General features: G+C 27.5%; 2 protein-coding genes across 2 annotated transcripts; one reads left to right on the top strand and one right to left on the bottom strand.

Annotated features, from left to right (window-relative positions):
- The first annotated feature begins 6,690 nt into the window (after window positions 1-6,690).
- Window positions 6,691-8,063, top strand: LOC8280758 (acyl carrier protein 3, mitochondrial). The gene is made up of 3 exons (XM_025158036.2): window positions 6,691-6,854; window positions 7,288-7,490; window positions 7,696-8,063. The coding sequence occupies exons 2-3, from the start codon at window positions 7,299-7,301 to the stop codon at window positions 7,882-7,884; spliced, it is 381 nt and encodes a 126-aa protein (XP_025013804.2). The 5' UTR covers window positions 6,691-6,854; window positions 7,288-7,298; the 3' UTR covers window positions 7,885-8,063.
- LOC8280759 lies at window positions 7,994-10,442 on the bottom strand. Its single transcript, XM_002522833.3, has 2 exons — window positions 10,124-10,442; window positions 7,994-8,547 (listed from the first exon to the last, which is right to left on the bottom strand). Exons 1-2 carry the CDS (start codon window positions 10,374-10,376, stop codon window positions 8,252-8,254), a joined length of 549 nt encoding a protein of 182 aa, XP_002522879.2. The 5' UTR covers window positions 10,377-10,442; the 3' UTR covers window positions 7,994-8,251.
- Window positions 10,443-15,923: the final 5,481 nt, after the last annotated feature.

Here is a 15,923-nt window from a genome sequence, read left to right as displayed (position 1 = left end):
ATTTGAATAATCTATGTTTTCTGAGAAGAAGCAATAGTCCCTAGATTATTTGATTTTAACTCACTCTAGACCCATACTCCATTTATGTTTTTTCGTGATTCGACCTTAGTTCTCCGCGACTCTTATTCAAGAACCCGACTCCTTCATCATCGGGTGATGTATTTGATTTGGTATGTAAATTGGTAAATCTTAGATTCTCCATGAGTAGTAATAGTAAATGTATCAGTTTGTAAATTTTCGAGCTTCCGGTCTCGCCCTAGTTTTTCCGGGCATCAAGTATTTATGTAGAATGTAGCTATTAAGATAATTTTTGGTTTTAATAATATTAATTTGAGATGAGATTTGTTTAAATCAGTGAGTGTCAGGCTTACTACGGGTTTCGGTGGCCTTAAGCCTACCCATTCCCTAGTGCCAGTCACGGGCCCACGGGTGGGGTCGTGACATATAATGTGATCATAAAGCAGACCCACTATATTTCTTACCTTTAATCCCTAAGTTAGTATCAATTTCTTCCAAATCTTTCATTTAAAATTGAGAAGATAAATACATCTTAGTGTCAGTAACTCCTTGCATATTAGTATATATGGTTAGCATGTCATCTACATAGAGACATATTATTATGCTATGGTCTTTAGTAAACTTAGAATAAATGCATTTATCCACTCCATTATGAATAAAACCATGTGATAAAATCAACTATCAAATTTTTTATGCAATTATTTAGGAGCTTGCTTTAGTCCCTACAAGGTTTTTCACCAATTTACAAACTTTCTTTTCATTATCAGGAAGTACAAACTCGTGAGGTTTTTTCATATAACCTCTTCCTCTAAATCACCATTTAAAGAATGTTGTTTGACATCCATTTGATGAACATGCAAATCATATATTGATGTTAATGCAAACAACTCTATTATAGATGTTATTCTTGTAACAAAAGTATATATGTCAAAATAATAAATACCTTTCTTTTGTTTAAAACCCTTTGCCATAAGTCTTGCTTTTGTAGAGAACCATCAGTATTATATTTTCTTCTGAATACCCATTTGCATCCAATGAGTCTAGTACTAGGTGGTAAATCAACCAATATCTATGTTCCATTTACCAAAAGAGAGTCCATTTCATTATTTATTACTTTCTTCAAAAACCAGAATCTCTTAAAGCCATTGCTTTACTATATGTATTTGGATCTTCTTCCAAACTCAATATTATAGGTATTTTATTTAACACCTCATCTCTACTTCTCTCTACTAAGAAAAATCTTATAGAGTATGAAGAAACATACTCAAGTCATATATTCTTCTCCTTTCTCACTCTTTGACTTCTAGGTTCACTAGGATCTAAAACAGTATCTTGTATTACATTTTAAACAACTTCTCTATTTTCTTATGTATTCATGTTTGAATCTTTAAAAAAAATTATTTATAAAAATTCAACATCTCTTGACTCAATGATCACATTAGAGTCTAAATCCAACAATCTATATACTCTGGAATTTTCAGCACATCCCACAAAGATACTTTTGAGAGCTCTAGGTCCTAATTTGGCTCTTTTAGGATCTAGAATTCTATAATAGGCAAAACAGCCCCAAACCCTTAAATAACTTAAATTAGATTTCCTTTCTTTCCACATTTCATATGGAGAAGTCTTTGTCTTCTTCAAAGGTATTTTATTATGCACATGGCAAGTTATTAGTAATGCCTTTCCCTATAAATTTGTTGGCAATTTAGCATGCATAAGCATAGAATTAATCATATTCACTAATGTTCTTTTTTTTTTCTTTCAGCCAAACCATTTCGTTAAGGAGTATATGGTGCACTTGTCTGATGTATTAAATAATTTTCTTCATGGAATTTAAAATTAAGTTGGAAAATATTCACCATCTCTATCACTTTCTAGGATCTTTATTTTCTTTTCCATTTGATTTTCAATTAAGACTTTATAACTTTTAAATTTTTCAAAGGCTTGATCTTTGATTCTCATTAAATAAACATATTTGAATCTAGAATGATCATGTATAAATATAACAAAATATCTATTTTCTCCTCTAGTTAATGACCATTTAATTCAGATATATCAGAATGAACTAATTCAAGTAATTATGTTGTTCTTTCATTCTTAGGAAATGGTTTCTTAGTCATTTTTTCTTGTAGACAGATTTCATATTTTTCAAGATTTGCATTTGTACAAGAAATTAAACCATGTTTAGATATAAATTTAATTGATCTAAAATTAACATGTGATAAACAAGCATGCTATAAATTCAAAGGAGACTGAACAATACCAGCAAAAATATTAACTTTATTAATACTGAGTTTAAACATGTCATTACATGAATATTTTTGTCCTACAAACATGTCATTCTTAGATAATATAATTCTTTTAGCCTCTAATATAGCCTTCAAGCCTTTCTTGTACAATAAACTTTCAGAAATCATATTCTTCCTTATATCAAGAACATGAAAAACATTCATTAAGATCAATTACTTGCCAAAGGTAAATTGCAGTTCTATTGTTATTTCCAAGTACCTTTATTGTGTTATGATTCCCCATAAAACTTTGTCATCATTATAGCAACATAATTCTTAAATATATTCTTGTCATTATAAACATGAACAATAGCACCATAATCATACTACCAATCTATAGATTTTTCAATTGTTGCCATGTTGCATTCTGTTACCATACTTATTTTAAGATTAGCAACCATATCAACAATTTAAGTAGGACTTGGAGGATGATATTCAACAGCATTTACTTTCTTTTCACCAACATTTGCCTCTATTTTTAGTTTCTTATAAAACCTGCATTCCTTGTTTTCTTTTTGTTGGCAGAAACATCACTTGAAGGTTCACTTATTTCTAGAATTACTTGTATGACCATTAACACCTTTATTAGTACTATACTCAATATGATTCACTTTAGAACCACATTCCAAGCAAATTTTATCTCATGATCTCGAGCTTCCTCTTCAATCCAAATATGCTTTATAATTTGGTCTATAGTGAAATATTCAAAAGTGTGTAAAAGTTTTTTTCTATAATTATTCCAAGTGGGTGGCAATTTTACAATTATAGTAGCCACTTGTAATTGTTCAGACACTTCCACTTTTAAATCTTTGAGTCTAGAAACTAAGATAAACAATTCATCAACTTGATCTATGATAGGCTTATTATCAAAAATTTAAAATTCAAAGAATTTCATACTCACAAATTTGTTGTATTTTATTTTTCAAATGTATATTTATTCTCCAAGGAACGCCGGATTTCTTGTGGGGACTTGATTGAACAGAACAAATCATATAATCTGTCAAACAGTGCATTCAGAATGTATCATTTATAACGAACTTCTTCATCCTTACGCTTCTTTCTGGATGCTTTGATTTCTTTACTTTCATCATTAATTGGTTCAAGAATTGCAGGCAGATTTTCACTCAATAAATATGTAATCCCTAATTCAGTAAGAAGGAAAGTAATTTGTCTTTCAAGTGAGTAAAATTGGTTCCATCAAAGCAATCCAATTTGAATGTATCAGGATTAAACATCTTTAAGAAAACAGACTTTGAACTAGTAGCCTCCATTATGGTGTAATTTCTTTCAGATTGTTAGAAAAATTACAGAAGGCTATGGACGTGATAACACTATCCTTAAAGAAATTATGCTGCCGGTATATTTCATGCTGATTAATAAGCAAACTATTTAAAGGATTAAACAAAACCATAGAATAGCAGTTGCAATAAACTAATATTCTCCTAAGAATAAAAAAAATATATTTCTGATTTTCTTTAAAAAGAAAAAGAAAAGAAAACGTTATTTCCAGTAGTCTACAGAATCATATTTATAGATTTCTTATTAAACAAAGATACCCTTTCGTAATAGAACCTCATTAAATAAAGACGCTTTTTCACAATAGACATAAATGCATTTTTTCATAATAGACATTTTTATTGAATAAAGTGATTTTTGCGAAAGAGTGCTTTTGTTTAATAGATATCTATTATGAAAGGGTGTCTATATATATATAGTTTCCGCTAGTTTTATATACCTCATGTATATTCAAGTTTGCTAATTTTATACCTTCAGACGCTTAATTTTCTAAAAAAATTGTAATAAATGAAATAGATACTTTTTACATCCCACACATGTGCTATAACTTTTATTTATTTATTATTATTATTATTATTATTATTATTATTATTATTGTTGTTGTTGTTGAATAAATGCTATTTATTTTTAGTCTTTTTATTATTTCGATCATAAATGTATATAATTTTTTAATAATTTTAATAGAATAATAATAAAAATAATAACTTTTAATTTTTAATAGCATTGAGTATTATTATATACAAAATTTCACTAATTAGTCAATTAAATTGATATTATATATCTATTGGTATTAAAAAAATTAATTAAAATATGTAAAATAAATTTAAATTTTAATTAAAAAACACCATATGCATATTTAATATATATTTTTTACTATACATATATAAATACATAATTTATTTTATAATTATTTTATATTTTTTAATATGATTGATGTACATAAAATAAATTATGTTCTTAATAAATTTAATGTAACATAAAATTAATTTATTATTTAACATTTATAATTCATAATATTTTATAAGATATATTTTCATCTTTATCATATAATCAAAATACCATTTTGTATATATTTTTATATAAAGTATATTAATTTTTGCAGAAAATAAATATTATTTTCTACATTTCGTATTTACTTGTAATTCTCAAATTTGACATTGAAAATTCTTTAAACTTCGACATATGAAGTTATTAAAATAAGTTTAAGTTCACCATATAACAGAAAAATTGTCAAAATACTGTATTAAGTGTAATTTCCTGAATTAAAAAATCTTTTTCTGAAAATATATTTTTATTTATGTGAAAAAAGAAATAACAAATTCTTTTACCAAGAAAATATTTGCTACAATTATTAGATAAGGATTAACAGTTTGCAAGTATTGAAAAACAGCATACAGGAAATTAAAATAGAAAAATATTAGCTGCAAAATTTTTCACGACATGCAACGAATTTTAAAATAAAATAATAAATAGATAAATTTATAAATTACAAATTTGGTTTCATCTATTATTCTAATAATCCATGAAAAAATGTTAATTCTACTTTTTAGAATGCAACGAATTTTAAAATAAAATAATAAATAGATTTATTATATTAAGTCTAAAATGAAATGTAAATGGTAGACGCTTCTACTAAGAACATTTTGACCCCCAACTTGTGTCACCGACAATAAGCCGAATTGTAACTTTTCCGGTAAATAAAACCCTGAATTTTTGCTTTTAGACTAATTTAACCAAATTTTCAATAGTTCTAGTGCCTGTTTCACAACTTTTCTATTAAATTAATTAATTAAATAAAAATTAACAAATTCAATTTTAATATTAAAAAGCCAAACTTGTCATTTTTATTTTTTAACTTTATAGTCATACTTTTGAAATCAAATAAAATTTACGACCATGAGAAAATTATAACTTAATAGAAATTTGAGTATTACAATTTTTCTTTTAGACCTCATATTTAATATTGTTGATAAAACAACATAAATTAAAAATAAGATATATAAATATATTGTCATAATATATAAACAAGATTGATAAGACAAAATAATATTATAATAAAATAAAATATAGTATAATATATATTTTTCAAAGTTATATATATAAATATTACTTTATAGGGAGATATTTTCTTAAAACGGGACTTAAAAAATGTATAACTTATTACAATAAATTTTTTATGAAATTATTTCTATATAGAATATAACTTTGAATTATTACAATTTATTTAAAAATTAAAACAGTTAAAACTACCATTAGAATACAACTTCTACAAAAGGTCGGAATCTAACCGAACCATTGCCAACTCTTACTGAAGTTACCACCCAACAAAACTACATCAATTCCATTCCCATCATCAAACACATTAATGCAGAAAAAGAAATTGGAACACCACTGCCATTTTTCATTGAAATACATCAAACGGAAAGAAGAGTTGAAACACTTCGTTATTTTCCAACTTTTTAAACTTGAAATCGAAGTCCATCAAACCCATCCACCATATACTATCTACCATCACCATCGTCCTTCAGATCTCAAATACAATTAACTTGATAGAAACCCAATTGAGAAAAAGCAACAAAAACCTGCAAAACAAATAACTTTGAAAGATGAAGAGCAAACCTCAATTGATAAAGAATTGCTTAAAATCACATAGAAACCCAGTTGGGTTTGTATGTGATGGACTTTGAATTTGAAAATTCATCAACATATCTAGAAGTGAAATTCATACTGCTATGCCCAACCACCCCACTACTAATGTCAACAAAGATAGAGGAGAAAGTAATAGTTCAATTGAAGTGTATAATTTTGCAAAGAGAACAAAAAAAGAAGAAGAAGAAGAAGAAGCAATTGCTTGATAAGGATGGGTTATATGTTTTAGAGTTTTGATTAAAATATAAAAACTAAAAGTATATATTTTTTCATGGCGATATAAGGGTGTGTTGTGCAAAATTTGGAATTTGGATTTAATTGACTAAAATATGACAAGTTATAGACTTATTTGCTGGAAAAGTTGTAATTCGGTTTATTTGAACCAGCGACACGAATTGAGGCGCCAAAATGACCCTTTGTCCTACACCATTTACATACCAAAAGAACACAATATACATACCCGTCATAATCTCAACAAGCATCTGTCTGCCGTGCATATCGTTGATCTTATTCTGCGAACTTCACTGCGGCGATAAATCAAACACCTAAGCGACGATTCTTTGTATCGAAGGCCGATAACCCCAGACTAACTCAGTCAATCTCGTGAGTGATCCGTTTTTGCCTTCCCTTTATATTCTGTTGCTCCTTTGTTCCATTTTGGAATTATGTTCTTCTGAAACTAATTAATTTTTCTGTCACTTCCATAAGATACTACTTCACATATAGCGACTTAATGTGCTTTTGCTCTAGACCATTTTCCTTCTGGGTTATACCTTAATTTTGTTGAGTAACATCAGTAAGAAGCAAATTGTGAAGTATTTGTGTTTCGAAGATTTTAAGTTCGGCTCCTACTTGGAACTGGAAGCGTTGCCATGATCATGTAAATGTATTCATTATGTTCTATGTGTTTTGAAGAGTTGTAAACCTAATTTTTCTTGACATAATCATGTTGCTAGTTGCTAGTTGCTAGTTGCTAGGACTTTTATGTGATGTATTTTTGCACATTCTGATTCTAAAAATGAAAGATGATTTCCAGCTTTTATTAAAATGCAAAGCATAAGAAGCTCCATCTTGAGCCATATGAGGCTTAGAGCTTTTGCCCAGCAGCGGTCGTTAAGAGGCAATGTGTTCAAGCCACTGCAGCGGCAAATGTGTATATCAAGCGCCACCAGTCCTGATCAAGTCATGGATCGGGTGATAGGATTGGTTAAGAAGTTTGATAAAATTGATGCCAGTAAGGTAATTAGTGAATGGTTCCCTTCATCGGTCTAAATTACTATGTGATTTGAGTAGGCACACCACCTTTACTCTCTAGCCGATGTAAAATTAGAATTGCCATTGATTAATTAGCTGATACATTACGTCCAGAAGGTTTCATCTAGGAAATCAGGCTATCGTTTCTTTTTCAAGAATTAATACTGGTCTTGCTTGTTTCGCCTTCCAGGTGACAGAAACAGCTAATTTTCAGAAAGATTTGTGCCTGGACAGCTTAGACAGGGTGGAGCTTGTTATGGCCTTTGAGCAAGAATTTTCCATTGAAATCCCTGATGAGCAAGCGGATAAGCTTAGTTGTTGTGCTGATGTCGCAAAATATATATTTTCTGGAGGTGAGCAGAAAACTTCTGAATCCTGAGTCAACTGTTGATTGTAGGATTCAGTTTTACCTCTTGGATGATATATCATGTAGACCATTTGTGTTTCAATTACTTTGTCACTCTTTGATCTGATATTGGCCAAACGTGTAAAAGCTCAAATGTTTCTCTTTTTATACTGTGCTTGGTTATTTCAGGACTGGAGATTTTCTGACATAAATTGTTGCTATGCACCATATTGTTATTATAATTTTCATCATTTACAAGCAGGACGCATCATCACTCAATCTCACATCTCTCACACACAAATATGAACAACCCTCGCAACTCATGTCTGTGACTGAAGCGCCATCCAAATGAGCCGTAGTCCTCTCTATTCCAGTCTTCTACTTGACAACTGGGTATCTATCACTCTGCTCTATCTTTGAGTGAAGAAAGTTTTATCTCCCCAGCACTGTATACGCGAACGCCGTCACGAGCTAATAACAATGTCAGTGTTTTGCCTTCCTTGCCAAATGCTAGTTTGCAGGCAGAGTTCTTTGGCATTCTCAGAACTTTAAGTGAACATGCTTTCTCCAGGTTGAGAATTGCATGGAGCTGAGAAGGAAGATCAATTTGAAATTCTCCATATTCATCAGTGACTGCTTCTGCTGCTGCAGAACTTTGTTGGCTCCACTCTCCACAGTTGATGCCCACCAAAGCACCTACATGAATTTCATATCAAAATAACATTGATGATCTACCCAGATTGGCAAAAAATGACCTTATTGAAACAAAATCACATTAAAAGGAAAACCCAAAACAAAATTCTAGTTAAGCAATTTCATACATAAAAGTTCAATGATCATACTAAGATTCAAAATGTTTTTGTACATCAATTTGTTTCATTTAAATGAAATATTTATTTGTCAATTTACCAAAATAAATTATGAGAATTTATGGTGAGATGTTGCTGTAGATGTGAGTTTCTCTATATAGAAATAGTGCAGTCTCGTAATAAGTAATAAATGAAGATGAGTAGCCAGGCCTCGGCTGAGGGTGACAGCAATTTTAGGTGGTTTTGATGTCAGGGTAAAGTTTGTTGGATCTTTAGCTTTGATTCTTGGCATTCTTTAATCTAGGCAATGAAGATATTCGAAAGCAAAATAATACTAATATATATAAAGAGTATTTACCAATCAATTAGGACCTTTCAATTTCAAGGCTTTTTTTTCTTTAAAAAAATTGTTCCAAGATATATGCTAAAGTGAAAATCAAGATTTGATTCACTTATATGATATATAGAACATATATTTTTGGAATTTACAGTTCTAATTATTTCTTTAACTTAAGAAACGAGGTGCATATTTTTGGTTGGTTGTACGATAATATTTTCTTAAAAAAGTTTTTAATCCATGTATCTTTCTTTTTAAAAGAAAATACTTAATGTATGTATCTAAAATGATGATCCCTTATTAAGAGAAATTAGAACTAACCCTATATGAGCTGAATTTTTACAATTAAAAGTTACACAAAAAGAATTTGTTTGTTTCAAACCAATTACCTTTGTAAGAAAATCAAGTAGGCTGTTGTCTTGTTTATGTTTTATTCTGTCAGTTATCAAGGATTTTGGTTTCTGTGACTCTTCACCAAGAAATGCTATGACTTACTCTCTAATTCTAGTGGTTTGTCTTTGATTATAAGTTTGGCTGAAAACTACTATATATCCGTGACAAGCAAGTGCCCTTTCACTGAGAATTGAAGATGACCCAAAAAAACTTTAAATAATAAAAGCTAAGACAATCTATAATAGTGTAAGTTGGTTAATATAATTAATTACACTTCTCCCATAGATTATAGTTGTAGAAGTAGGAAACCCATAAAAGACAATAGCCCTAGCACCTCTATAGCTATAGCTAACACAAATTTTTATTCTTACCTATAATTAAGGTGCGTTAGAGACTTAAATTTAAAACCTTTCTCAAGTCCAGATATGTAATGCCGCTATGAATGAAAGAATATTTATTCGTTTGTAGTGATAATTACTACATAAGCCAAAGAAAAGGAAAAGAACAACAATTAACAAATTGGAGTACATGCATGATCATGGGATTCTACCTGCAATTATCTATGGATGTATTAATCAGAGACCAAATCAATGTTCATGCATATATATATGTACAAATATAAGCAATATCTATACATGCATTTGCAGTTGAAACTACATGAGATCGCAACTTTAATTTCCAAAACATTTTTGGCAAAAAAAGGGAAACCAGATTAGTGGATTCATACACAAACCTGATACAGGAGATGCTCCAAGCGGGGTTCCATCACAAAGAACAGTGCCTGTGATGAGCACAGTTGATAGCTTCTCTTCACCATAACCAGCCAACCTCACCAATTCCTCTCTGCTCCAAAACTCCTGCAAGTGATTGTTATCTTCTTCCTCCTCGAAACCCATTGACGTTTGAAGGGATACAATCATCATCGTCATGATAAAGAAGATGACGAACTTCACGAGATTGCTGCAGCAGCCGCTAAAGTAGCTCATCTTCTTTGTGTTCTCTTAGAAGATAAATATTTCTTAAGATGTTGGCCTATAAATTAAGATTATATATATATATAATCAAACTTCACCACCTTTGCTACTTAGCCTTTTATATGCCGCTGTCACATTTTGTTGTTACTATTATGCCCCTAATCCTTTCTATATAGTATTCTATAATTTCAAGAATTACTTACCAAATGAACTTACTTCTCATAGGTTTATAACTTATAAATATTCCCAATGATTAGCACTGCGTAGAGTTACTTTAGCAAATGAATTTTACTATTTATATCATAAACATAATTGATAAACATTTGGGAAACCTTAGTGTTTTATTATATCAAGAGTTTTTGATAAAATGAAATGTACTTTTCTAGATTATGACTTAATTAATTATACACATACTGTCAATAAAAAAGCATTTTACATGTTCAAGAATTACTTAGCTATTGAACTTTCCTCTTTATAGATTACAAAATGATTATTATTTCACAATTTCAAAACTTATTTATGAATAATCAATTTTATTTGTTATATTTCTTATAATCAAAATATACAGTAACCAAAACATATTTTTAAATTGGTAAAATGTTATAATTCTATAGATAAAATTCTTAAAGAATCATATATAAAAGAGGGTTTTACTAAGGTGTCAAGATTTTTTTAAATAAAATGGGTGATAAATGAGGGCAAAGTGGAAGTTTGGAAGAAGTTGAGGGGCATAAGTATGTTGGCATTGCACAAATTGTTACAAGAGAGAGGAGTTAGAAGTTGAAAAGGGAAGTTAAAAATGTGGGTAGGTTGCCTACTCTTGTCATTTAATTAAATTCTATTTTATACAATTTCTATAAGCATAAAAATGCCTTTTGCCAAGCTTTAAACGTATATAGAAACGTCTTATAATAAAAATAAGCTTATTTTATTAATTATAGATACACAACCTTTGGAAAAGGAGCACGAGAAACTCTCTCTACGTTTTTCAAGCCTTCCCCAACCATCCTCATCTACGCACAGCCTATTTCTCTTCTCAAAATATTTTAATAAAAAATAATAATAATAGTAGTAATCCCATAGAGATAATCTAGTTAATGAAACGTGCATGCATCGAATTTAGGGGTATTTATGATTTGGTTTGATAGGTTTAAACTATATCATTACTAAATAATAATAGAATTTATTCAAACTAAAACCATATTATTACCACATAGTAATAGAATTATCCAAATCAAAACTATTTATATTTATATATTAATTTCTGAAATTTAAATTTTTTTTAACATGTATGTTTAATTTTTGACACATAGGATTTTTATTTTAACATGTGTACTTATTTTGACGCATAAAATTTAAGTTTATGTATAATTTTGTAGTTTCTATATTAATTTATTCATTAATAAGTTACATTTCTAATTAAATACCAATTCTAATCATAAGAAATAATATATTAATAATTAATTAGATTCCTAATCAGGAGTTAGATAATGATTAATTTTTTAATTAGATAATGATTATTCTAAGAAATATATTAATTATATTTTAATAATATATTAACTAATAAATTAGTTTTCTAATTAGATAATGATTTTAATTATAAAAAATAATCTCTTAAAATATTATATTCACTAATAAATTAATATTTTTAATTATATAATAATTTCTAATTCTAAAAAATAGTAATATCAACTATATTGATAGTATTAATTTATATAATTTTAGAATTAAATTAATAAATATTTTTAAGATAATTTTTATATTATTACATTAATAAAATTTTAAAATTTTAGAAAGAAATTAAAAATATTTAAAAATAATTAGTTTGTTATTATTTCTTAAAATATTATAACTAATATTAAATATCAAAATATTTATTAAGTTGTATCTATAAACGTGAATTTATAATCGAAATAATAATAACGGTCGTGTAACGTACGGGTAAACGACTAGTTTAACTTTAAGTTGGATACTTGATTTATTTTTATTTACATAAATTATCAAATTTAGCATGATATTATTTTTTCTTTGAAAAATTAAAATTTTATGTAATAAATAAATTTATGATTTATAAAGTCAAATTATTAATATTTGCATATGGTAAAACACAAGGCTTTTGATTTATAAAACTAAACATTATTTTCTTTATACTATAAAATGTCATAATAAACTAAAAGCTCTAAAACGAAATATAAATATAAAATATCATAGAGGTTTTATATAATAAGTTTCAAATTTTAATGATAACTTATGAAAGTAATATTTTCTAAACTAACTCTATATGCTGAAATAAAAATAATTAAAAGTTATTTTTTATTCAATATTCAGTTTGTTTTAGTTTTTATAATTTTTTTTTTTGAACTGTAACCAAACCAAAATTTTAGATTTTATTTAATTTAAAAACAAAATCAATCCATATTATGTTGAAATTATGATTTTTTTTTTTTTGAATTGGATCAAATCGATTCAGTTTGATTAAGTCTTAAGCAACCCTAATGGGATTAGTATATGTACAATGGATTAAGATGCTCTCTTATTATTATTAACGTGATAGGTCATGTTTATATAATCTTTGGCCATTAAATACACGAATTTGAAATTTATTATCCAACAAATCACTGTTCTTTTTTTAAGATTTGAATTTAAGTTTCTATCAATTTACAATAAAAAAGATGAAGATTAGAAATATATATGACAGTTCATGTTATCTCAACTCATAGACAATAATAAGGGTGAATATGTTTATGTACTGCAAATAATCAATGAATATTTCTTCTATTATTATTTTACAATAACAATAGTAGTATTATAGCCACATCTCTTTTTTTTAACACAAACTCCAATACAAGTAAAATTGTATCCATACATATGGTTAAAAAGGTGTTTGGCATATTTGTTGGAGAGCAGCTAATCGCTTTCAATTCCCAACGGCTATATCAAAATGTTTGGTTAAACTTTTTAAACATTAATTGGTAGCTATTATGACAATGGACATTCTAGTTCACAAAAACTCTCAATTAGAGCTTTTCACCAACAACTCTAAATCGGAGTTTTTCACCAACAACTCTTATATGTAAAATGAATAGACTAAATTAATCTTTTTATTATTTTTAATCCTTATTATTATTATTTTAATATTAATTTATCGTAACTTGATTTGGGTTTTCTTACAAAGAAATAAAAAATAAATTATTCTTTATATCGCTTATAAATACTAATTTAAAATTTTTCAAACAATAATTTAGTATATATTTACTCAATAATATAAAAACTATTTACTATATAAATAAAAAATTTAGTATATATTTTATGTTTAATGCATAATTAACACGTCTTATTAAAACTATAATATTATATTATACATTATTGAAAATAACTTTTAATTTGATTTCTATATTGATTAATAAACATATAAACAACAACTATAAATAATGTTACCAAACACAATTATCAATCAGCTATCATCTATCAGTTACCCACAATAGCTACTGCCTCTAGCTACTAACAACAGCTTAGCCAAACAGGCCCTAAATATTGTATTGAGAGCAAAATCGCTATACTTTTATTTGTCGTTGGGTTGCTTAGTTTTGACATTAATTGGGCATATATCTTAGCATGGTAACTATTTTTTCATACTAAAAATTCTTACTGGATTTATGCTATGATGCGAACTTAATATACTAATATTAATTTATATGTTAATCTAATTTTAAATATTAATGGTATTTAAGTATACATATAACATATAATACCAATCCAAATTGATAACTAGTCACTGGATAGTCAACTATTGACAATAATCTCCTAGTTGATTTCAGCTTCAATAATTCTATAAAATAATAGTAGAGTCATAGCCGATATTGTCTGACTACTGACTCTGATGGATAAGCGACTTTGAAAGTAAAAGAGAATCAAGTTATGCATATCCTATGTACCTATTCATCTTATAGTGATGCACTAATATAGGGCTTTGGGTCATAGTCCTACTCAAAGTAGGATAATTTGGAAAAAGAACTCTTATTTTGCTATGGATTATTCTTGTTTGATATGTTAAATTCTAAAAATATTCTTGTACCTTATTATTTCAAAAGTTCATCTTAAAATCTAGAAAAGAGCTAGCCCATATTAACATCCATTGAAAAATTATACATGATATCAACATCCAACTAAGAAATATGGATCAATAGCAACAAAAAGCAGTTGAACCAAAACAAAAGTTTAAAAATTTCTAGTTTATGAAACTTCAAAAAATAGACAACTTCACATAGTTGTATTTGTGCTCTGCTAAGTGTAAGTACCCTTTCCAGCATCCAAATGTCTTTAATGAATTTTCTTATCTTACTACTCCGCCTCTAAAAAATTTATTGCGACTTCTTAATAGTTATTGTAATCACACCTATACTAATAGTGAAATGACCTTGTCTAACCAGGTCCTAATACATTATTCAATCTTTTCTTTTCTAGGCGACAAAGTCTAATAACATGAAGCTCTATTTGATTCTATTCTCAAATTTCTATACAAACTTATGGATGGCGAGATGAGAAAAGACACGGTAAGAAAATAAACAAATAACAAAAGAGAATAGACATAGAATTGTCATACTAGAACATAAATTATAATCTTTTAGCTAAATACCTAGTTGAACAAATGAAATTTCATAAAACTAAATAAATATAACCATCTTTCTACATATCTAAAAGTGCACAAAAGATAAACTTCATTTTCATATCTAAAGTCAATAAAGTCCATGTGCTAAATGAGATGAAGAGAATGTAAGTAAAAAAATTTGAAATTAATATAAAATAAGAAAACATAAATAATTGAGTTATTACATAAAAATCAATATACTCTCATAAATTCTTTTAAAAAATAGTTTCATACAAATTAAAGCCCTAAAGCAAAATTCATGAAAATTAAAATGGAATACAAATCCAACAAGAAGACATATCTTACACATTTTCTGATAAAATAAATTATATATTAATAATATGGAAAACCTAATTCAATTTTAGAGTGCATCTAATTCGATAAAAAATAATAATAATAAATTATTTTCTTTCTGGTTTAATAAGTTAAAATAGAGTATACTTAATAATTTATACATTGTAAATTTTATAACTTATACATTGTAAATTTCATGGGAAATTAAAAAAATATATTAAATATAGCTACAAAAGATAGACAATGGTACTATTTATTATCCTAAGTCGTCTTATGAACTTAAGAGCCCTTGATTTTAATTTTGACAATCAAATTGAGTATGTCTAATTATGTGTTTAAGTGTCCTTTTATAGATTTTTAAAAGATTCTTCTTTTGTGCTAAAAATGGCTAAGTATATTTCTACTTTATAAATTGGGACTACCACTAGCATATTGCAAGCGCTACATCTAAATCTACTTAGTCATTATAAGCACTCATTTTTCAGATCTAAATATCGAAGAAATTATAGAAAATCTGATAATGAAAGTTACTACTTCTCCTGAGTCTCAAGAAATTAAGGATGGTCAAATCACAACTAGGATTGCGAATAATTAAACCAAAAATCATTTTTTGAAAT

The sequence above is a fragment of the Ricinus communis genome, chromosome 10 (genome assembly GCF_019578655.1).
Source record: "Ricinus communis isolate WT05 ecotype wild-type chromosome 10, ASM1957865v1, whole genome shotgun sequence".
Classification (NCBI taxonomy): domain Eukaryota; kingdom Viridiplantae; phylum Streptophyta; class Magnoliopsida; order Malpighiales; family Euphorbiaceae; genus Ricinus; species Ricinus communis.
This window is presented reverse-complemented; position numbering and strand designations above follow the sequence as displayed.